This window comes from Aphanomyces astaci (assembly GCF_000520075.1).
Source record: "Aphanomyces astaci strain APO3 unplaced genomic scaffold supercont1.36, whole genome shotgun sequence".
Lineage (NCBI taxonomy): Eukaryota > Oomycota > Saprolegniomycetes > Saprolegniales > Verrucalvaceae > Aphanomyces > Aphanomyces astaci.
In genome coordinates, this window is record NW_009798299.1 from 104,806 (window position 1) to 125,456 (window position 20,651).

The following is a 20,651-nucleotide window of genomic DNA, read 5'->3' on the forward strand; positions in this document are numbered from 1 at the left end:
AAATTGTAGCATTAGGCACGCTGCAGTAATTCTCAATGTTCTTTTCTACAGTCTCGCCAGGCAACAAAAAAAGTGGTGGCAAAAAATACCCAGATGCATTACCACAAGCAACAATTGAAAAATGAAAATTAGTCGCAACTGTTTTGGCCCACACATTTCTCGAACCTTTCAGAGCAATAACGTCCTTCGACTTCCGGCGGGAGGAAAACGAAGTCTCGTCCATGTTGAAGACACGATCGCTCGACAGCTTGTTGGTGACAATTGCGTTGACCAAAGAGTTGAAGAGCGTGGTCACTGCTACGTCATCCACCTCGTTCCGAGCGCTGGAAATCACTTGGGCGACTCGGTTCGTGAGCTGAGGATGGCGTACGATGAAACGCCGGTACCAACCTGCGCTCAACGACGCCGTTGGGTCCAGTCGGCGAAGCACTTGGTTTGCCTTTACGATGATCGTCTTCCGATCTGTGGGATTGCCGTCTCGCTGCATTGCAACAATCCAAGCGACAAGATCCTCTTCGCAACTGTCTGGTAGCGTTGGCTTTGGTCCTCGGCGCTTGGTTACTAGAGCTTGTCCTGATCGCTGTTCTCGCACTCGCTTGTTGAGGGTTGCGATGGGGATGTTGTGCCTTTTCGCGACTTCTGGGGCCTTCGAGCGATTGATGACCGCTTGAACCGCAGTATGCAGGAGGTCCTTGGAGTACTTTCCACGTTCACGTGTTGGAGGCATCGAGAGCGCCAAAACCAAAGTGACATGCATTATATTAAAGAGGTTTTCCCGCCGGTGCTTCTTGTCATTTGATTGGTTCGATTTTCAGCTACTAAATTGGCACGCGGCTCTTAAATTGGCAATTTACGTTATCCGGTATTGTGCTTTTGTGCTGTTGAATTCGCCAAATCTACCGATCGATTATCCTTTGTACTGTTTTTTGTGTGTAAAAAGGGGCCTTGTGGTGTTGGTATATCACATTAATTGAAGTATCACGCTAATTTGACTTTGTAGACGGTTTCCTGCAATGTCTGATTGGCTAAATCCTTCTGCCGATGATTCTTGTGTACATTTGGTTATAAATCGATGCATTCATTCTCCATCTCACTCCAAATTAGAATTAACCCAACCATACTAATATGACATAAGCACAAACCAATCGACCATCCATTGCAAATTAGCGTTGTGGTTTTGTCTTTCTGATTCTGGGGTTATGCAATGGGATTGAACAATATCATAATCAATCACCACGAGTTGGAGAATCATTTGAAGAGTGGCATTATTCCAACGTAGACCTCGATACATATATGTTTGTCTACGTTGCGAATTTCCGCGATTGGCGATTGGCATTGATTCGTCCATATCGTCGTCGTGCGCTAGCTATACTATCGAATTATGTTATTTTTCACTGAAATATGGGTCTGTTGAAGATTTGTATGGAGCAGTTTGTTTTGAACCTCACATTTTTTAAGTAGGCTTTATTTAGATGACCGGATTATATATATATTAAAATATTTTCTTTCCATAGCCATTACCAATACGTTCGACGAGTCGTCTGTGATGGCCCAGAACGTCGTGGGAGGAGTCACCATCGTCGCAGTGGTCGTTGTCGGCGTGATGCTGTGGCACAGGTGGCGCCTTGCCAAAGCCGCCAAGTCCTCGTCCAAGGACATGTGGGAGCTGCACATGTAGTTAATTAGTCGTCATCGTAATACAGTATGTATAAATCATATTTCCTGGGTTCTGTCTTCAAAAGACCATCAACAAACTGGTTGAAGGCATCGTCGACTTACTTAACATGTTCTACAACAATTGAGGGCCGCCCATCCACACTTTGTGGTACGTAGTTCCTTTTTTGTATATATTGCCCTTTGAACCGAAATTTGCACTTTGTGCTGATTCGCCAAACCCACGGATCGCTTCTTTTCTACATGTACTGAATTTTCTATGGTACCAGTCACACTACTGTATTTGTCCTACCTTTGCACCACGTAATGAAATTATTTTTATATCAATATTTCAGATCTTTACTTTATTTAAGATTATATTGCATCCTATCGTTATATTTGCGTTTTATATTTCATGGTGCAGATCAACGGCAAATACGGTAATTTAAGTCAGTCACACACCAGTTAGATGTGTAAACTGATGATTTCCAGAGCCATTTAATCCCAGTAACGATATGCGTATCCACAATGGACTCCAAACCTTACATATCGATCGAGCCATTAACCCCCAAAACTTTGCAATGCGAGTCAACAAGCGCGTTTTGCATTCACGACGAGTTAGTTGGTGCCACTTGCTTTAAGTTTGGCCGTGGACCACTTTAGGGAGACAATGTCACTATCGAGAGGTTGCTGGGGGGGCTGTCGCGGCGTCGGCTTTGTTGGCACCCTCGTCGTGTCCGCCACTGCCTTGGGCTTGTACGTCTTGGCATATGTATGGTCCTCCATCACAAACGCCAATTCGGCTTGGCGGGTGGCCTGCACTCGTTTTTCCAGCACGTACGCCAACTGGGGCGACAACTCCACCGAGTTGTAAATCTGTTTTTGCACGAGGGGGTTCGTGATCGTGTGGCAATACTTGTCCAATATCGAATCGTAGGCAGGAATGGCGTTGTGCTGGACACTGCCGTTCACGACCCAGTTGCGTTCCCGGGCTTGTAACGTGTGCATTTCTTGCTTACGTTTCGGCGGCACGAGGCGTCTTGCAGAGTGGCTCGGGTAGTTTCGGTCGGCGCTGGACGGCCGGTGGTGGGTTGCTGTGGATGTTGCTGGGGCGACTACGGGTTTGTGCACGATGCAAAACGATTCGTACTTGGAGGCATCGCCTGGCCGAAACATGTTGAGCAGCAACCACTCTTCCTTCATCTTGTCCACTTTGGGATCGAAATGAAACTTGGGCGGCGAGGACAGGCATGTCGTCGCTGTCGGCGAAGGGGAAGCCTAAACGGATATCATAGGATTTGCATCGAGTGCATGAACAAATAAATAATGCCTACCTTTTTCTTCTTGAGGGCGACCCTTGGCTTGGGCGGAGACATCTGGGGCTTGACTTCTTGTTGGCGCCACGGTCGGTAGTCTTTTTGCGGCGAATGAAACACCATCCCCCCTCCCGAGGCTTCGAGAGGGGGCGAAGTGGAGGAATGGATGACGAAGTCGGAAGCCATGGGACTCGACGAGTCGCTTGAGGGGGCTTTGGGCTCTGGTTTTCGCTGTTGCGGAGGCGGTCTCGGCTTTGGTGGGATGGGAGTGGGTTGGAGTTGTGCTTGTTTTGGCGGTAACCGTGTTTTCAGTTTGCTTTCTTTCTTGCCCACGAGTGGTAGTACGATACTCTGGGAAGACGACTCCCCGTCGACTTGCTTGGCCCCCTGGTCGCCCGTTCGTTCGACGCTGGGCGCCTCTTCTTTGCAGTCGTCCTGTTTTTTTATTGGAACATCAAATGTATTGCTGGAAGGTTCCACGTCTGTGCCTGGTTGCAAGAGCTGCGACAAGTCGCCTCCTGTGTCTTGAACAAGTGGAGCGGCTGTATTGTCTTCTACTTCAGTTGCGGCATCGACGTTCTTGTATATGTCGTTGCCAGACGGCGTTGCTGAGAGTTTCGTTGGAGCTTCCCCGCCACTCATGTATGCATCGTCGTCAAACACACTAGTCTGCGCATATGCCATGTAGTCGTCTTCTACTGTTTCTGAGGTGGTTCGTGGTGACAATGTGGTCGTTTCGTCTGATGTCGCTATCGACAAACGGGCAGCACTGGTGTCAGCGACCTCGTCGGCATCGCAGTCGTATAAAGTGTCGGGATTGGAAGATGATCTTTCCGGCCCGGGGGCATTTTGTTCGACGCTCCGTCCGGTGGGGAGACTTAAGGCAGAATCGAGTGGAGGGTTGGGGCTCAAGGCATTTGTGGTAGCTAGTTGAAGAAATTCTTGCGGCTGTTGGGGGGCGGCTCCGTGTGCAAACTCTGCCTCAGACTCTGCCTCAACCACCGGCGTTGCGTCTTCATGTGCGGGAACGTCATCGACTGCATCCGAGTACTTCACAGGGATTGTTGGGGCCGACTCGATAACGGTAGAGCTGGATTCAGCTTCTCCCGTGGTGCTTTCATTCATTTGTCCAAGTCCATGTGCAAAGCTGGGTTCAGTTTCACCCGTAGTGTTTTCATTGCTTTGTCCAATGACGTCGAAACTCGTTGAAACGATCTCGTCTTTAGGAGTGACTTCAATGTCCGAAGTAGTTGTAGAAACCTGCTCGGTCGTGCCTTGTGGTGGGCTCAACGCAGCCGTTGAGTACGATGAGTCGTTGTGAACGGTAATGTTGGGATCTCGAAAGCTTGTCGTTGAATCAGATGGATAGCCCTCTGTTTGCAAAATGGGGGTGGCGGCGGCAGATGCAACAACTTGGGTGTCAATAGACAACAGGGGCAGCACTTCCGTAGGCGTAAGAGGTGTCGCCGCACACTCTGAGCGTATACTGTTGATGGTTGAAACGTCAGTGGCTGTGGTTTCCACGTCGTGCATGTCGTCGGCATTGTCATCGCCGGTAGCCGCGTTGGTGGTTACAACATCGTCGTTTGGAGACTGCTCAACAACGGGCAATACCGCAGCAGGTGCCTCGCTGTCATTGGAGGTGGCATCAACGACTACGACGGGTACAACAGATACCTCAGAGTCGTTGGAGGTGGATGGAACCAGCGTTTCATCGATTGTCTGCTTAGAGAGCGCCTCTTTTAGGGGCTGGACATCGGGCGGGGGGGCGGTGAGGACATTGACGTGATCTAGGTCGACGGTGGACGTCGGTTCGAAGGTGCTGAGGGGCTCTTGCACGGCTGGCTTGAAATTTGATGCACTTTCCACCGCCTCTATTGGAGGTTCTTTCTCGGTCAGGACGTGACTTGCTCTTGGCTCTTCACTTTCTGGAGCATCAGAACTTGTTTCTAGCTCCACACCGAATACATCGGCAGGTTCGGTCACTTGGGATATGGCTGGTTCAAGCAACTGGACCTCTTCTTTTTTTGATTCAGGAATACCCGAACATGACATGTCCTCATTCGCTGCCTCGACGACTACGACATTTGACTCGAGGTGGTGGTTCGTCAGCTCAGCTATTACTTGCATCACTTCGGACTGGATTACGTCGTTGGTCGATTGAGCATTGTCTTGGGCATGAGTGGATAATAGTGTAGATGATGCCTCGACGGCGTTGGAAGCAGCACTAGATTCTCGGTTGACGGTGGATGTAGGTGGAATGTCCGCAACTTGCCCGTTGTCGTCATCCCCAGCCACAACAGAAGCAAAGTCTTGGTCATCATTGTACGAATCTTCGACGGTACTTGCCAGCGCAAGTTGGGTTCCAATTGTTGTGGGGGTCGTAACTAATTCTGCGCCAGCGGACTCTGCGAAGTCGTTGTCGCCATAGGACTCGTCCAGTGCCGTGTGTGCTGCTACCTCGACAGCAACGACACTCGGAGGGCTATCTCCAAACTCGTCGACGTCGTACAAGTCTTGGGGAGTCGCTATAACATTTGAATGCATTTCGATGTCGTCTGGGTCGTCCTCAAAGGCGTCATCAAGGGGTGACGCTTCTGGCTCGTCGTAGTCGTCTTCATAGTCGACGTCTGCAGATGTTGATGGAACCACTGTCGTGTCGGGGGTAGGAAGTCTATGGCAATGTGGATATTGGAAATAGAGTGGTAGGTATATAAATTACCCATTGGCAACGTGGGTCGCTGGTTTGGGAGGGCTTTTTTCCTCTTGAAAGTCGTCGTCCGAGTAGTGCAGATCCTGCATGCGTGTCAGTACCATAGCACTCATGCAATATTCATCATTGAAACAGCAAGGGGGGTACATACGTCGGACATTGCGGCGAGCGACGCGACCAAATGCGATCGGTGGTGGCAGTCGTTACGTGGCCAGTTATTATTTTTACCTAGCAGTTTCACATTCCGAAACGCCATGAAACCACTACTGGTATTCACGGGGAAATTGATGCCTATCATGGTTTTGATGATAAGAAAATGCAATTGACGTTTGGCTGTCGCACACATTGCAGTGTATGTGTGTGTGCGGTAAGCACAGTGACGAAATACTCTGATATTATTGGGCTAATAATTCAACCGCTCCATGCGTATACTGGATCCTACGATAAGGGATGCAATGCCTGCGCTATACAGAAACCAGTACGAGATTAGGAGTCACCAGTGTGGAGCAATGAAATCTAATAGGAATGACGTGAGTAGTTTGCTAGTAAAATCGACGACTACACCTGTACACAGTGCTAGCGACAATTCCAAGCAACGGAATCCGTAAACGAATATGACTATTGGATAAGCAATAGCACGCAGCATAACTTCTCTCTCATTCATAGTATTACGTAGCTCTGCATAAAACAAATATCAGAACGACAACATTATAATACATGTGTTGCGTCAAAGATGTGGCAGTTTCAAGTTGAAGTAGGACTCTTCAAGTAAAAAGTTACGATTCCTCGTCCATCCACCACCACAAAGAACACAAAGCATCTGGTGACATGGAAGCTGCCGCTCCCTCAATCCCGCCAGGACGTGTGTCGTCAAGTGCCACCCTTGGCGCGTACGCAGCTTACATTGAATCGCTCCATCGCAACTCTTATGCTGCCTATATCTGACTACATGAATTGGAGAGAGCATGGGGACTCTGGCAGTTTACATCGCCCACGCACACGATGCCATTTGATTCGGTCGATGGCAATTCGTTCCCATCAAACAATCGTACAACCAACGATGTTCCTGTTTTGTCCCCTGCACCAGGACCACTCTACCGACTCGCCCCAGCGTTGGGAGCCGTTGAGCTGACCATGCGGCTGCTCATGGACTTCTTGGAAGTCAATTTGGATACAGTGGACGATCAGCAGCATTCGTACGTAATAACCCCAACCCTACCACATAGTTGTACAACGTTTACATGTCCCGAACATCCCAAAAACCCGACATAACGTTGAGGATACTGTGGTAGGGCATTTTGTCGTTCCCCCCGTCGATCTTACGTTCACCAGATCAATCGAATGGACGGATGGACGCGGAATCTCAACACCCAATTGCAGCTCATTCGGTCCATGATCGACATGGATTTGAACGAAGCGACCTACGCAACAGACTACCTTGTTTCTACTTTGCAAAGCCAAGGCAGTTTGGCCCAGCGTCATCACTGGTGGTGGCACTCGCAACCTGTACGCTACCTATATACTCCACATCTCGTCATGTTTCAGTCGTCAATTCTTTCCTAGGCCGCCAGTGGGATGCTGGACAGAGTCCAGAGCTTGGTGCAATGTCACTTTCAAGGGCTGCCGTTTGGACCGGGGGTGTTGACGACGCATGAACTTCATGTCCCGTACGACGATGTGGTGTTGCCACTTCATATTCGCACTTCGTGCCGAGAAGCCGACGCTGAATTTGTCGAAGACCATTTCTTTGCCACCGTGCATCAAATCGTCGAAGCATGGTGTTGTGTCATGGAGCGGCAGTTGGATGCCGCGCAGGCCGAAGTCGACCTGGTGCTTCAAAGATCGTCATTGGCGTCGTCGTCGTCGCTTGACGACGAGCCGGTCGAGGACCTACTGCAACGCGTCACTAGGCGGTATCGGTGGGCTGGCCACTGTTGGGAGTACTTGATCGACCACATTTCCATGTTGAGTGAAATGGATGCCCGCGACTACTTGAGTTTGAAATTCCACTTGCATGGGGCCAGTGGTGGTCAAAGCGTGCGGCTCCGGCAACTCACGGCGCGCATTCCACACTTGTTGCCATGGGGTCCCCCCTTGTCATATATTGACCCGTTTGACCCGTCAGAACTCCGACATGTGGTTGCGGTGTTGAGCCACGTCCAAGCCAACGTAACCGAGATCCCCCTGCAAGCCGAGCTCGTGGCCATGTTTCACGCGCACGTGTCTCCGTCGTCGGACGCGGTCCAGATGCTCCAGGCCGTGCAAATGCTGGAAAACGCGGTCCGGCGGTTCTACTTTGGCCACCAGCAGCTGGCCATCATGGTGTTGGGTGCCGACGCCAGTGGCACGCAGGAGCTGACGGTCAAGGCGTTGGAGCGCGGGTGGAAGGTCTGCCATCGGTACTTGTGCGTTGAGCGGGCCAAGGAAGTCATGTCCAAACAACTCAGCGACGCACAATCATCCATGTTGAAAGGGCGAATCGTTCGAACGCGAATCGACGACGCCAAGCTGCGGCACCACAACTTGGTCATCGCCACGCAAGATCCCAGCAACGATCGAGGTGGCGGTGGTCAAAAGATGTGGCAGGCGTCTGTCGCCCCGACGTCCCCCATGTCCACATCGCGCAGCTGTCGCAGCACCCCCTCGTCGCCGTCGTCGTCGCCATTTCGCGCGGCGTTTGCCAGGTCCTTGTCGACGCATCCACGTCATACGTTGCATTTCACGACTTATGGCTTGGGGTTGGCTCCTATATAGCGCTCGCAAGTGTCCAACACACCCATGCCCTTCTCAGCCGCGACTTGAATGAAGTGTGGCCAGAGTTTTTTCAATACGACGTGCCCACGGCGGAGCGATACGTGTTGGAGTCGTTGGGGTTGTCGCCGTCCGAAATTCTGGATTCCCAGGACAATAAAGACGGTGTAGGCTCGAACGTGCCAACAAGTTGTTCACAACACCATGTGAATTTTGGCAGTAACGTGCATGAATTCCTCGTGCGGGTGTTTAGCTGTCTCCTGCCGACGACTCGTCCGTTGGTGGTGGTCACGAGTGACGCCGAGTTTGTGTCACTGACACGTCAGTTGGCAACGTGGACAAATTCGGGGGAGTGTATTGTGCACCAGGTGCCGCTTCAGCCATTCGAGTCGTTCGGCACCCGCGTATGCTACAGAGTAACCTCCCTTAGACCTCATCTTGTGCATGTGAGCGCTGTGTACTCAAACTCGCAATTCCGCTTCCCTGACGTGGACATTGCGCCCTTGGCGGACGTGTGCAGTCACCCCCCCCAACCACATTTTGTGCCTTGTCGATGTGGTGCAGGCCATCGAAAACGTTCCGATGCAATTGCCGCGGACGTCACCTGCGCTCGTCGTCGTTGGCAGTGGCATCAAGCATTGCACGGCGGGACCTGGGCTTGGGTTTGTCGTGTTTCCACGGAATGCAAGCTGGAATCGCCCAGTAGACACTGGTTGGATTGCGCATGTTCAAGATTTGCAATCGCCCCCCACGTCGCTAGCCCCCCTAGAGTACAATGCTGACGTGGCATTTGCAGTTGACTCGATCGAAGGGAATGTTGCCGGAGAATACATCACGGGCCATCGTGCTGGAACGCGCGCAAGCGACTGAACTACACCAACGATTGACGTCGTCAGGTTCAGGGAACGACGTCGTATGTCATTGCGACGTTCGATTTGGAACACGGTTGCGTCTTGGGTTTGGATTGCACCACGTGGCAGATGAAGTGGAAACATTGTCGATCGCGTTGCTAGCGTCGTGGAGGGCGCTGCATACAGAGGAGAAGATGCGATTGATGGCTTAACTAGGCGATTTTAATACATACAATATCAAGCGCTAATATATGGATAAAAGTGCATGGCTTCCCAGAACTTGCGATACGACTTTCTTTGTTGTTGATACTTTGCTTCACAATGGGTGACTCAAGAAATGAAAGGACTGCTCAAGTCGCTGAACGTACAGTGAGATTCGTGAGAACGATTGGCCGCCCATTTGGTAATGAAGAGCTTGACTTTACACGTTAATTTGCACATTGATATAACACTCTTGCTTGTGGTATCGCTGCCTGTTTGGCTCGTACAGGAACGTTTCTTCAATAGTTATCCAAGGCTCCTGTGCTTGGACGACACAATCGGTTGAAGGCACACCGTTATTCCTTATCCATAGAGCTAAGGATTTCGGGGCAAACTTTCATCTTTCATCAATAGTACATACCGGACTTTGTTTAGCACAAGCCCGGCAGTAATCTCTTTACTTCTCCATTTCCACAATGCACCTCATCCTCGCACCAACTAAAATGATGCTGCACGTAACGTTAATCGATATAAGCTGACGTGGGCAAATATCGTTACAAGTATTGTCTGGGGCACTGCTAGGAAATTTCGAGTACACCACAGAATAATACCACACTGAACTGTAACGTTATCCATATCAGTACTCGTGTATTATTGTGTCTCGCTCTACTATTAATACTCTACCTACATGTACTATTAGTAGCACATACTAGGTCGTATGTCAATTCGACACGGGAATGTCGGCTGCTTTGCCCGTCACTTGCCATGCCATCATCTTGTTGTCCATGCTGACCGTGAAAAACGTATGCAGCGGGCCAGGGATGATCCGTCGCACAGGCTGCGTGTGCCCGACGTTGTTGAGTACTTTCCCAAATGACATCTTGTAATTGAACGACGGTAGTTCCTTCACGGAAATCGTCCCATCCTACCACACAAATCAATCAAAACACAACATCGTCGCACATTATGCACAACCCGGTATGTACTACGTACATCGTGGCCCATGAGCAAAAGCGGCGCGTCCTGGCCATCCGTTGCGACGCTCAACGACAGAATTGGCAAGTCCACCGTATCCGCAAACACTTTAGCAAATGGCGGCGCCAAGTTCCATACAATCACTTGCTTATCGAGGCCACCACTGATCAAGTACTGCTCCGCCCCGTTCACCCAAACGTCCAAGTCCATTACGACGTTGGCATGGCCCTCGTTCGCTGACGTCAACACTGTGCCGCATTTGAATGTCGACAGGTCCCAGATCCGAATTGTATGATCCATGCTCGACGAGATTAGGCTAACAATAATATACCCACATTATATATTCACAATATAACATACATTGTATTCACGGATTCATGACGTTGTTTTCACAATCGGTGATGGAATCTATATATATATATATATATATATATACGAGCAACAACAGCAACACAGGACGACATCCAACAAGCAGCCGGCCAAAGAGTTTAACAATATATATATATATAGCCAGAAATTAGTTTAATCATTTATATATATAGCCAGAAAACAAGCAAACTCAAGCACACATCGGAGCGAGACATACTATATATTGTCAACGCGGTTCTAATTTGGACTTTTGAGTCGAATCGAATGAAGTTGGCAAATATAGGTGAGAATGGCCTAGCCAATCGAATTTTACGAATGAAACATTTCAGCCAATCATCGAGTAGTATAGTTTGGGCCAATCAAACTGTTTATATTTAAATTGGTATACCATACATAGAATACGCTAACATGTTGACTCGAATCGATTCTCAAAGCAGCGCGGCCAAGTCCACATTTCAGCAAAAGGGACAATATATATATATATATATATATTTACCCACGAATGACTTGACAGACAAGATTCGAAATTGCATGCTCAAGGCGAATGAGCAGAATAACCAAATCGGCAGACAATCCAAGATCGACCAATCAAAACACAGAACACGAATCAAGTAGCCAATCACATTCATTCTTCGTGTGGGACTTTGACGAGTGTGAAACTGGTCAAATTTTATATACGGTAAAATTCAACCAAAAACAATCGATGGATTTGGCGAATATTAGCACAAAATATTCAAATGTTGTTGGCTGACAGAACGAAAAATACTATAGCCAATGATGTCACCGCCAGTACTAAACCCGACCCTGTCCACCCCCACAAGATGTGTATGCGATAGTGCGTTGTTCAGATAACAAGTATATATATATATATATAGAAGTACGTACGCCATGGTGCCGCCCAATTGCACAGTTTTCAGTCGCGTGATGCCGCGGGAGTGACCTTCCATAAGTCCGCCGCACTTGAAGCCGCCCATGGCCGCGTCAAACGTCCAGTACCGGATGCGGCCGTCGCCAGAGCCGCTGAGCACAATCAGCTCACCTGTCGCAGGATTCTTGGCGACCGTGAGAGCCCACACGTTGCGGTAGTGAGCAAACGGCATCTCAGGGCTGACCTGCGACACAGAGAGTTGTTGGTCGTTGACCTCGCATGTCGAATAAATAGTCGGAGAGACGAGGGAAGCGAGCGTACCATGAACTCGAGGGGAGGCGCGGCGGGGTTGTCGAGGTTCCAGCACTTGATTTTGCCCACAGGACACCCCGGGAGTTGTGGGATCGGCTCTTCGTACCCCACAAACAAGTGGGAGCCTTCCAAGTGGAGGGCGGCGATGCCTTCGCTCATTTTCTTCTGCAACACACACGTCGTTAATATGCCGAGGTCAGTTCCGTGACGACTCGTGTACTACCTTGTCGCGCTCCGTCGGTCGAATGTCGAGCTCGACGTTGCACACTGGAATCTGCGCGATTTCTTTCCACGTCGCGCAGTCCCAGAGGCGGATGGTGCCGTCGTTCGAGCACGTAAACGCTTGCTGCTTGCCTTCCCACAGCACCACGTCCTTGACGGCGCTCGTGTGACCGTGCGCGACGCCTAAGCGCTTGACGAAGTGCGGGTGATTGCAGCCGGCCCGTGTGCATCGATCGTCAAGGTAAAACGCACAGACTTCGGCGCCTGGCCCCCTGTTCTGAATACGATTGATGCGTCCTCCGCCTCGTCCGCCACGGCCTCCTCCATATCCGCCACCACCGCCGCGGCCGCCATTGCCAAACCGATTGTTGTACGACATGCTGCGTTCCTTGTTTGGTTGAATTTTGAATCAATGATCATGCGGCCTCGAAGGAAATCCACGGAATTTCAGCCAATCCGACCACTCGAAATTTAAAAACTCAAATCGACGACAATAATTTACCATTCGTCAAATGTATCTTTGGTTTTGTATGTGTAAAAATGAAATTACGACCATCACCGTGGCAGCAGTCGACGGACGAATTGAAATCCACCAAATCGTTCCTACAAATCGTTCCTATGATGGATGGGATGGCGAGCAAACTTGGCGGAGGTTTAGTTGATGGCTAGCTCTAGAGGTGTCTAAGAAATCTAGGCTCCGCGTACACGGAAGACGAGGCAGGAGCCGTCGACAAAGCCGCGATGGAAGGTATACATACCGGTTTGTTGCACGGAGGTGCATGTTCTCAAATGCCACATCGTCGACACCATGGCGGAGTACAACGGTCCCATGTCGAATATGAAGAGATCGCCATGCAGGCAGACGATATGTGTAGCTAGCTAGCTACAGTAGTTAGCTATAAGGCATGTATCCACCAAAGTTGTTCTGTCCGTTACATGTGAGAAGCCCACTCATACACAATGACTCTTGCATGGCATGTTCTCGTCGAGTGAAACCCCCGCCAGAAGTGTCGCCGGCCGACGAAGAGTAACTTCGAAACACATATATAAACAGCATTGCTCAATTGTCCTCGTCATGACAAGACGCATCCTGTCAAACACCACCGCCCTTGGCTTTGTCATCGCCATCGTGGCCTCCACGACTGCCGCTGTCGACAAAAACTGGCTCACGCACTTTGTAATGACGTGTCTTCCCCCGTCTCCAATATCTCATCCGTGGCTGTGTTTGACTTGCTAGTACGGTCGTGTAAAGGCCGACTCGTACGAGTACTTCGTCGTCGACGGTATCTTGAGTTCCATGATTGCGACCTTGTCTTGAGTTGGTTGTCCATACCATGTAGTGCCGCGCGGCGTCTTTGCCGTGGACGTGTCCATGGTCCTCAGCGAGCTCGGCGCCCGAACGCCGCCGACATTGTTCCTCCAGAAGGATGCGTTCGCCACGGAATCGTCCTATGACGTGGCGCTCAATACGACTCGCAAATCGCCATACATTTCGGCGACGTTGACCAACCTGAAGGTATATACTACAGTCTTTGCGCTGCCCCAGCTCGGGGTTTTATGAGTGTATACATTACGGTTGCCTTTGTGCCCCCCGTTATCGGCAACCATAACGTTTCGTAGCACGGACGGTATTATGCGACAGTGTGGGGGGGCAACATGCCTGGCACAGTCACGACGTTTGGCGTGGGTCCATCTACGAATATGTGGTGGTACCTCGACTTTACCTTTCGTGCGTGCCAGCACGTCGACATGCTCGGTATGTCGTCGCCGCATATTTCTTTGTCATATTCTTGGACGACATACAGGTGTCAACAGTGTCACAATTATGTAGGTCCAGCGTGTACCACAGCGCCAGTGGCACTACCAAGCCGCCAACAACATGGATACAGCGGCAGCAACGACGCAGACGGCCGCGGATGTATCGACTCGACGCCCGCGCTGTTTTCGTTCGAGTTGGCCCAACCGGCCGCCTCGTTGGACGTGACATTGAGCATCCAAGATCCGTCGATACTGGTGGCATGGGCGTTGTATCTGGACACGGCCACGCCGTTTCCAAGTGATGCATTGCCTGTCCGGAACGGGACGTCTGCTACGCGTTCGTTTCACATCCCCCGGCCGCAATCAGGGTACGTAGGATTGTTCGTGTACGAACACGATGTTTTGGACGAATGGTGTTGTCGTCCAGCATCTTGCCTTTAAAAGCCCCAAACGGGGGGGGTTACGATTTGAAAGCCCCAAAAGGGGGAGGGGTACGACGAGTGATGTACCTGGTTTTGAAGCAGATGACGACTACTTTGTTTTGTGGTATAAATATGGAGCTGTGAACGGAACAGTGTGTTGTGGCTTATTTTGGATAGATCTTTGGACGTCATAACACCCCATAAGTAGTGATGGGGGGGCACCACCGCAAAGTGTTCTATTGGTTGTGTGGTTTAGTCTATTTGTTTCAAGCAAGAGGCGGGGTGGTGTGTGTTTTGTATTGTGGTGAGGGGTTGGGCTCTAAAACGTGACCTTGCATGGTTGTTGGTGAAATGCAATTTATTGACGATCGTGAGTGGCTTAGCAAATGGATGGTGCGCGTGGCCCTACCACAACCTGAGGAGACGATTGGCAAGTGCAATCCCAACATCGATCAAGCCACTGGGGGCATTCCATTTAAAGTCTCGTGGAGCACCACCGAGGTACGCATGACAGAACCTGCCCAATGAATGAACTACACTATGTTCGACTTAATTACTACTTATTCTTCACAGCGCTAACCAAATGTGCGGTTTACGATTGATTGCGTAGACCTGCGATCCGTTGGACGGGGACTTGTGCGCAGCTTCGTGGACTCCGTTGAACCAGCTCCGCAACGCAGCCAACCCACTGGACGATTATGTCGTCGACGCTTCGTTTAGCTCGAACCAGCCGTTGAAACCATCGATGAACGTATCGAATGTCGTGGTAAGAAAGGTGTCATAAGTCTATTTCAATATCTAACTTCGTCGTCTGTGACGCTGTTTCTTAGGTGGCGTACGACGTCCAAGTCGAGCCCGTGTATGCTGGCACCAACGTCGTACTGCACATGGCGACGACTGCTTTGGTGTCGAATTTCTCCGTGTTCATTCGAGTCAATGGATGGCCCACACTCACGGAATACGACTACACGTACGTATTCACAAACGTAAATACGTGTGATGAGATGCGAGTATATTTGTACGATAACGTTTTTTCCTTCCATTTCGTTAAACGACTTATATATATATATATAACTTATAAATACGAAGTATATTATTTCTATATACAGTATGTATAGAATATTTATATTTATATATAGTAATATATATAGTATTTTTATGTTTATATATATATATAGTATATTTATGTTTTTATATATATAGTATATTTATGTTTTATATATATATATAGTATATTTATGTTTTTATATGTATATAGTATATTTATGTTTATATATATATATAGTATATTTATGTTTTTATATATATATATAGTATATATATAGTATATTTATGTACTTCAGGTACAATGCATCGCAAGCGAGTCGCATCGGTGGCGTGGGCAGCCAGTCGGATCCGATCAACCCGTCCGTGGTGGCGTTCGACGCGTTGAAACAGGAAGCCACTTCGTCGGGGGGGACTCAATTCCTCGAGTTCCCGCCCATAGTATTTCCCAAAATTGGCCACTGGTACATTGTTGTGCGGCCTGATACGACTGTAGCCACCGCGTACGTCCCTTCCAACTAGTGATATATAGTGTTAATCAATTCGGTACGTTCCGCAGCAACAACAAGAACGAGTGGGGTGTGGCGTTGCAGTTGCAGACAAACGCGTGTCCACCACACAACGTGTGCAGCAATCACGGCACTTGTGTCGTCAAGAATTCGTACCAAGGCATGGTATATGGAGAATGCCAGTGCGCGTATGGGTATGGCGGTCGAGACTGCAGTGTCTTGGTGCACACCGACGCTCAAGTAAGCATGGGAATCCCATCATCATCCAGGCTATTGTTCTCGTACGATTACTATAGCATCTTGACACTGCCGTTCGTAGCGAACGGGACGAACGTGGTTGTTGTTGCTGTCGAACGCAGCCATTTTACCGGCGGCGATCTTGTCGTGGACGCGCAAGTTGTACGGTACGTTTGGGTCTTGTCGAATAAAAATAGCGATGCCTACATACGTGTATATAATGTTACATTTGGACGGATTCATGATGTTCTTGCATTCCCACGGATTTATAATATATACATATAAATCAGCGGGAATACAAGAACATATATCCGTCCATATATATATATATATATATATATACGTACTAAGTACAAGTATCGAAGGATGGATGTTTGATGTATTAGTGCCTTCTTAATATATATATATATATATACATATATATATACTATCCAAGAACAACCGTGGTTTGGGCTCAATAGTGTTGTGGGTATGTAGTGGAAGCGGTCTTGTTTGCTGGGCTGGGCGTGATTTCGGGGGTGTACCACGCGTGCGACTTGAACTTGTACTGCATGTTTCCGTATGCGTTTTTGCAGTCGATGGATTTTACGTTCACGTTTAACGCGATCATGCTGGGGTTTATCCACTTGTCTGGCGCGTTCAAGCATGTCAAGGTAGGGGAATATACAGTATCTCTGTATATCGGTCATTCGACAGTGTCTAGCTACTAATGTATTGGATCATGGGTATGTAGGCTGGCATGCAAGTGTTTGTGCTCGTGGCCCTTGTGTTTATGACTACGTACAACGCCACGTCGATGAAGAACTGGGTCGCCCTTGGGGGAGTCATAATCGTGCAATTCGTGGCCACGTGGAGCTACTACGTACGTAATACGAGACGATATACTTATACTACTACCATGGTGATTTTTAAATATTCATTGGATTATACATGTAACAGCAGAGTGGTGGTGTGTGGAGTAGTTGACGTTGGCCAAGCACCGCCTGCACACGTCCATGTTTGAGTACGAACTCCAATTCAATATATTATGACCGTGATTGGGCTATATCTGCTCACTGGGATGCTACCCCCCTTTGTGTTGTGTAGGACGTTGAAACGCTTCGTGTTTTACAGCGACAACTTTGACTTTCGGTTCTTGTTGCTCGGCGTTGCCTTGTGGGGGTCGGCCTTTGGCTGTTTCTTCACTGAATCGGGCAACTCGTACTGGTTGGTATGTACCATTGTGCATTGTAATTCATGTTGTTGGAGGCATCGATCATTACATTTCCTGCTTAGATCCACTCGATTTGGCACTTTACAGCCATGTTGGCTGCGTTTGCATTCATGGGCCTTCGCAAGAATATTCGATACCGTTGCGTTGGTGAAGACGGAGTCGATGTCTTGAGCCATGAAGCCACCGAATCCGCTCGGCTCGACAAGCCAGCTTTCACCACAACCAACGTCGTTCTCATGAGCGAACACGATATGGAAGCTGCCCCTGGCACCACCCAAACATGCACGTCGACCTGATGTGGCCTGCGTTGCAATGTGTCCATCTAAACATGAAGATAAGCTAACGTTACTTGGTCAAAAGCTTACCGGGATCCCAATGTGCCCAATCTTTATTGCACACATTTCCAATGTCCTTTCGTCGATAATGTAGCTTGTATATTCTGCCTATATTGGGTAGGTTGTACACTGTAGTATAGTATGAACAACTTTTGGATTCAGTATAAATATAGAGAAATAGTGTAGTTACGCATATATGTTAGGTTTTTATAAGCTTACAAGTACGGCGTTAGCGTTGACCGATTGCTTTGATTCAGTTGTTTTGAGTTTTTCATTTCAACCCAGTAAAACAAGTTGCTTACAATTTGGTACAATTGGTACTGACATTGACGATCGCATACACTTTAAAAGTGATTATACATCGAATCCTGATCCAGTTGAGCCCCATTTTGCTGCGTTTGATTGGCTTGTTAAATATTCTACCGCATTTGATTGGCTCTTCTGTAACCCAGTTAAAAAACGTCCAACAACTGAACAAGCCTACTCAAAGCAATCATGTCCTGGGTCAAGTTCTTTCGATCCATGATACGCCGTGGGCCGTTCGACCCGCGGCACCATATCGGACCTCCCTCTCCGGCATACCTCAAGCAGCAGTGCCATGCGTTGAGCCAATCGTCTCATGCAGGAGCCGTATGGGGTCCGCCGCAACCCAAAGCGGCTCGCGCAGATGGCGAAGTCGACACGCACCTGTTCATGCTCTATTTCCTCATCACAGAGACAACGGCTACGTTTCTATGGCTATCGATCGCCGCGCATTGTCTGCATGGCTCGCGCGTACCCTTCCTCTCGTTGCCCATGCGGTTTGTGATCGGAGGTGCATATTGCATAGTGAAATTGGCGCTGGTACGAACTCGTCATCATCTCGTCGTCGCATTCTCGTTCGTCACGAGCTGTATGCGTAGCTCGAGTATGCGTTCCATGCGTCACTGTACTTTCACATTTCGTTCATGGTTGCAGCAGTGTACATGGTGCTGTCGACGGTGGCGTGGGGGTGGCATCGCGGCCCGCTGTGGTTTCTCTATTACATGAAGCCACCGCGCCTATTCCAACCATTTTCCTTCCGCGGGTGCATCCAGCACGTGGTGTACTTGCTCTTCCAGTGTGTTGCGTCGCCAGCTTCCTCCATAACATCCAACTCACTGCCAACCCAATCCGAGATGAACCCTCGACCATCTACTTGCGTCCTACCTGGCCTTGCCAAGCACAAGGTAGCAACGGCTACGACAGCGACCACCTTGACCGTACATGTGTTGGGAAATCCCCGGTTGCATATTCCATTGCGAATGGATATTTGGAACTCGACCTTGACCGAGCACTGGCGCCAAGCGCTGCTGGATTACGGCGACGACCGGCGGCACCGTCGCCTCACACGCGATAGGTCGGCCATCGAAGCGCGGCTTCTCGTAGCCATTGATTCCACAGGATTGGTCGTGTCGTTCTATTTAATGGTATTGTCCATTTGCCCAAACTTGGACTTTTGTGCTGATTCTCCAAATCTATCGATCGATTTTCATTGTCCTGATTTTTGTATGTATAGATAGTCTCACACACTAATTTCGCACAAATTCGATGATGCTATACGAATAGTGGGGATTTGATTGGCTACTAGATTCGTGTTGTGGGTTTTGATTGGTCGTATGTATATCGATTGTCTGCCGATTTGGTACTTAATCTGCTCATTCAATAATTCACCACCCAAACACTCCAATTTTGAATATTTCGACTTGACAAAATATGTATACACATTTTCCCACGTACTTGTGTGGCTATCGTGTTATGACATGAGAATAACAAAAATTGAGTATTTTTTTGCATATATCCCCAGGCCCCCGATGCCACCACTGTGCACGCGTTGAGTAGTAGCCCCCTCTCTTCCGCCAAAGCCTCACCCGAGCCAACACGTGCAATATGTGAAGACAACGTTGTTGCGACGACTGTTGTAAGTGTATTGGAACTCGTGCTTCGGTACCACAACCACTCGAGCTCGACGCGATCGACGACAGACATGCAATTTCAAAAAACACCGTACATATACTACGCCACGAATCCCATCTCGAGTCCCCGGCTCACACCTATGCAGCGTTCCGCCCTAATACAATTGCTGCAGCGACTCAACGTGAACATGGCCATTGGGTACGTCGTACAAGTGTTCCAACGGATGGACGAGATGGGGCACTCAGTAATTTACATGTGTATGCATGTGCTCCTCTAGGCATGAAATTGGCCTTCGGATGCTGCAATGTCCAAACTTTCTCACGCTGGCCCCGACCAAAGCTGCGACGGGGTCCCGCCATCATCGCAGGTCGAATCTGTCGTCGCTGTTGGACTGACCTGTCAACACGACCAATAATACAACTCAGCATGATTTACGAATAGCCAAAGGTCCATAGGATGGTTGGTGTGCGCTCCATGTAGCGTTGTTGGTTGAGGCTGTATTCATAGGTCAAGTATAGATTTCATAACCTGCGCAATCACTACATATATATGTCGTAGTACTCCCCGATATACTGTAGATGATGAAACAAGATTATTGTCGATTTGATATAAATTTGGGGAGGGGGTGCAATCGAATCGCGCCGACCAAACCGATCCACAATCGATCTGATTGGTTGAATTTCATTGAGAAGGTTTTGATTGGCTAATTATTTTGAGCTCATCTGAAGTAGCCAATCAAATCGATTTAAATTCCAACGAGAAACCACAACACAACGAAATTTCACTCGAAAGCACAATACTATGTACGTAGTACAACAAATACGTCCGAGTACACTGTGTTGAAGCATGACGGATAGATAGACTGCAACACAACACCCTGCCTCATAAATTAGTTCAGCCTGTACACGACTTATATATTATAACGTTACTAGTATATACTACTAGTATACTAGTATTTTATAAAAAA

At 48.8% G+C, this 20,651-nt stretch overlaps 7 protein-coding genes across 7 annotated transcripts in view; 4 read left to right on the forward strand and 3 right to left on the reverse strand.

Annotated features, from left to right (window-relative positions):
• Positions 1-727, reverse strand: part of H257_11805 (hypothetical protein) — a gene marked incomplete at both ends in the record, with an annotated part of 4,349 nt that extends 3,622 nt beyond the window's left edge. The window contains one exon of the mRNA XM_009838837.1: positions 182-727. Coding sequence (XP_009837139.1) covers positions 182-727 — 546 coding nt within the window. The remainder of the gene's footprint in view (positions 1-181) is intronic.
• A 674-nt stretch (positions 728-1,401) lies between these two features.
• On the forward strand, positions 1,402-1,678 carry H257_11806 (hypothetical protein; the record flags this gene model as incomplete). Its single annotated transcript, XM_009838838.1, has 2 exons — positions 1,402-1,420; positions 1,515-1,678. 2 exons carry the CDS (start codon positions 1,402-1,404, stop codon positions 1,676-1,678), a joined length of 183 nt encoding a protein of 60 aa, XP_009837140.1.
• Positions 1,679-2,186: 508 nt separating this feature from the next.
• H257_11807 (hypothetical protein) lies at positions 2,187-5,876 on the reverse strand. Its single transcript, XM_009838839.1, has 4 exons — positions 5,834-5,876; positions 5,692-5,765; positions 2,988-5,643; positions 2,187-2,931 (listed from the first exon to the last, which is right to left on the reverse strand). The coding sequence occupies exons 1-4, from the start codon at positions 5,840-5,842 to the stop codon at positions 2,272-2,274; spliced, it is 3,399 nt and encodes a 1,132-aa protein (XP_009837141.1). The 5' UTR covers positions 5,843-5,876; the 3' UTR covers positions 2,187-2,271.
• Positions 5,877-6,510: 634 nt separating this feature from the next.
• On the forward strand, positions 6,511-9,303 carry H257_11808 (hypothetical protein; the record flags this gene model as incomplete). Its single annotated transcript, XM_009838840.1, has 6 exons — positions 6,511-6,572; positions 6,645-6,878; positions 6,975-7,188; positions 7,246-8,386; positions 8,437-8,945; positions 8,998-9,303. The coding sequence occupies 6 exons, from the start codon at positions 6,511-6,513 to the stop codon at positions 9,301-9,303; spliced, it is 2,466 nt and encodes an 821-aa protein (XP_009837142.1).
• An 807-nt stretch (positions 9,304-10,110) lies between these two features.
• H257_11809 (hypothetical protein) lies at positions 10,111-12,630 on the reverse strand. Its single transcript, XM_009838841.1, has 5 exons — positions 12,233-12,630; positions 12,019-12,174; positions 11,715-11,941; positions 10,479-10,776; positions 10,111-10,410 (listed from the first exon to the last, which is right to left on the reverse strand). Exons 1-5 carry the CDS (start codon positions 12,608-12,610, stop codon positions 10,207-10,209), a joined length of 1,263 nt encoding a protein of 420 aa, XP_009837143.1. The 5' UTR covers positions 12,611-12,630; the 3' UTR covers positions 10,111-10,206.
• Positions 12,631-13,195: 565 nt separating this feature from the next.
• H257_11810 (hypothetical protein) lies at positions 13,196-17,784 on the forward strand. The gene is made up of 16 exons (XM_009838842.1): positions 13,196-13,408; positions 13,469-13,514; positions 13,572-13,747; positions 13,852-13,987; positions 14,063-14,357; positions 14,795-14,912; positions 15,022-15,177; positions 15,242-15,381; positions 15,755-15,958; positions 16,015-16,204; positions 16,284-16,368; positions 16,679-16,854; positions 16,935-17,063; positions 17,164-17,204; positions 17,288-17,411; positions 17,477-17,784. Exons 1-16 carry the CDS (start codon positions 13,208-13,210, stop codon positions 17,708-17,710), a joined length of 2,451 nt encoding a protein of 816 aa, XP_009837144.1. The 5' UTR covers positions 13,196-13,207; the 3' UTR covers positions 17,711-17,784.
• A 437-nt stretch (positions 17,785-18,221) lies between these two features.
• H257_11811 (hypothetical protein) lies at positions 18,222-20,130 on the forward strand. The gene is made up of 4 exons (XM_009838843.1): positions 18,222-18,592; positions 18,652-19,197; positions 19,575-19,882; positions 19,962-20,130. The coding sequence occupies exons 1-4, from the start codon at positions 18,245-18,247 to the stop codon at positions 20,077-20,079; spliced, it is 1,320 nt and encodes a 439-aa protein (XP_009837145.1). The 5' UTR covers positions 18,222-18,244; the 3' UTR covers positions 20,080-20,130.
• The last annotated feature ends 521 nt before the right edge of the window (positions 20,131-20,651 follow it).

Bases quoted from the DNA above. Each gene is read 5' to 3' on its own strand.
- H257_11807 (XM_009838839.1), bottom strand. The intron at 5,644-5,691 runs GTAATTTATATA...ACATTGCCATAG, and splicing joins GCGACCCACGTTGCCAATGG to ACTTCCTACCCCCGACACGA. The intron at 2,932-2,987 runs GTAGGCATTATT...ATATCCGTTTAG, and splicing joins TCGCCCTCAAGAAGAAAAAG to GCTTCCCCTTCGCCGACAGC.
- H257_11809 (XM_009838841.1), bottom strand. From the start codon at position 12,610: ATGTCGTACAACAATCGGTTTGGCAATGGCGGCCGCGGCGGTGGTGGC. The intron at 12,175-12,232 runs GTAGTACACGAG...TGTGTGTTGCAG, and splicing joins GACCGACGGAGCGCGACAAG to AAGAAAATGAGCGAAGGCAT. The intron at 11,942-12,018 runs GTACGCTCGCTT...TCTGTGTCGCAG, and splicing joins CGCCTCCCCTCGAGTTCATG to GTCAGCCCTGAGATGCCGTT.
- H257_11810 (XM_009838842.1), top strand. From the start codon at position 13,208: ATGTTCTCGTCGAGTGAAACCCCCGCCAGAAGTGTCGCCGGCCGACGA. The intron at 13,988-14,062 runs GTATGTCGTCGC...ACAATTATGTAG, and splicing joins CCAGCACGTCGACATGCTCG to GTCCAGCGTGTACCACAGCG. The intron at 15,382-15,754 runs GTACGTATTCAC...TATGTACTTCAG, and splicing joins CTCACGGAATACGACTACAC to GTACAATGCATCGCAAGCGA.
- H257_11811 (XM_009838843.1), top strand. From the start codon at position 18,245: ATGTCCTGGGTCAAGTTCTTTCGATCCATGATACGCCGTGGGCCGTTC. The intron at 18,593-18,651 runs GTACGAACTCGT...CTGTATGCGTAG, and splicing joins GCATAGTGAAATTGGCGCTG to CTCGAGTATGCGTTCCATGC. The intron at 19,883-19,961 runs GTACGTCGTACA...GTGCTCCTCTAG, and splicing joins AACGTGAACATGGCCATTGG to GCATGAAATTGGCCTTCGGA.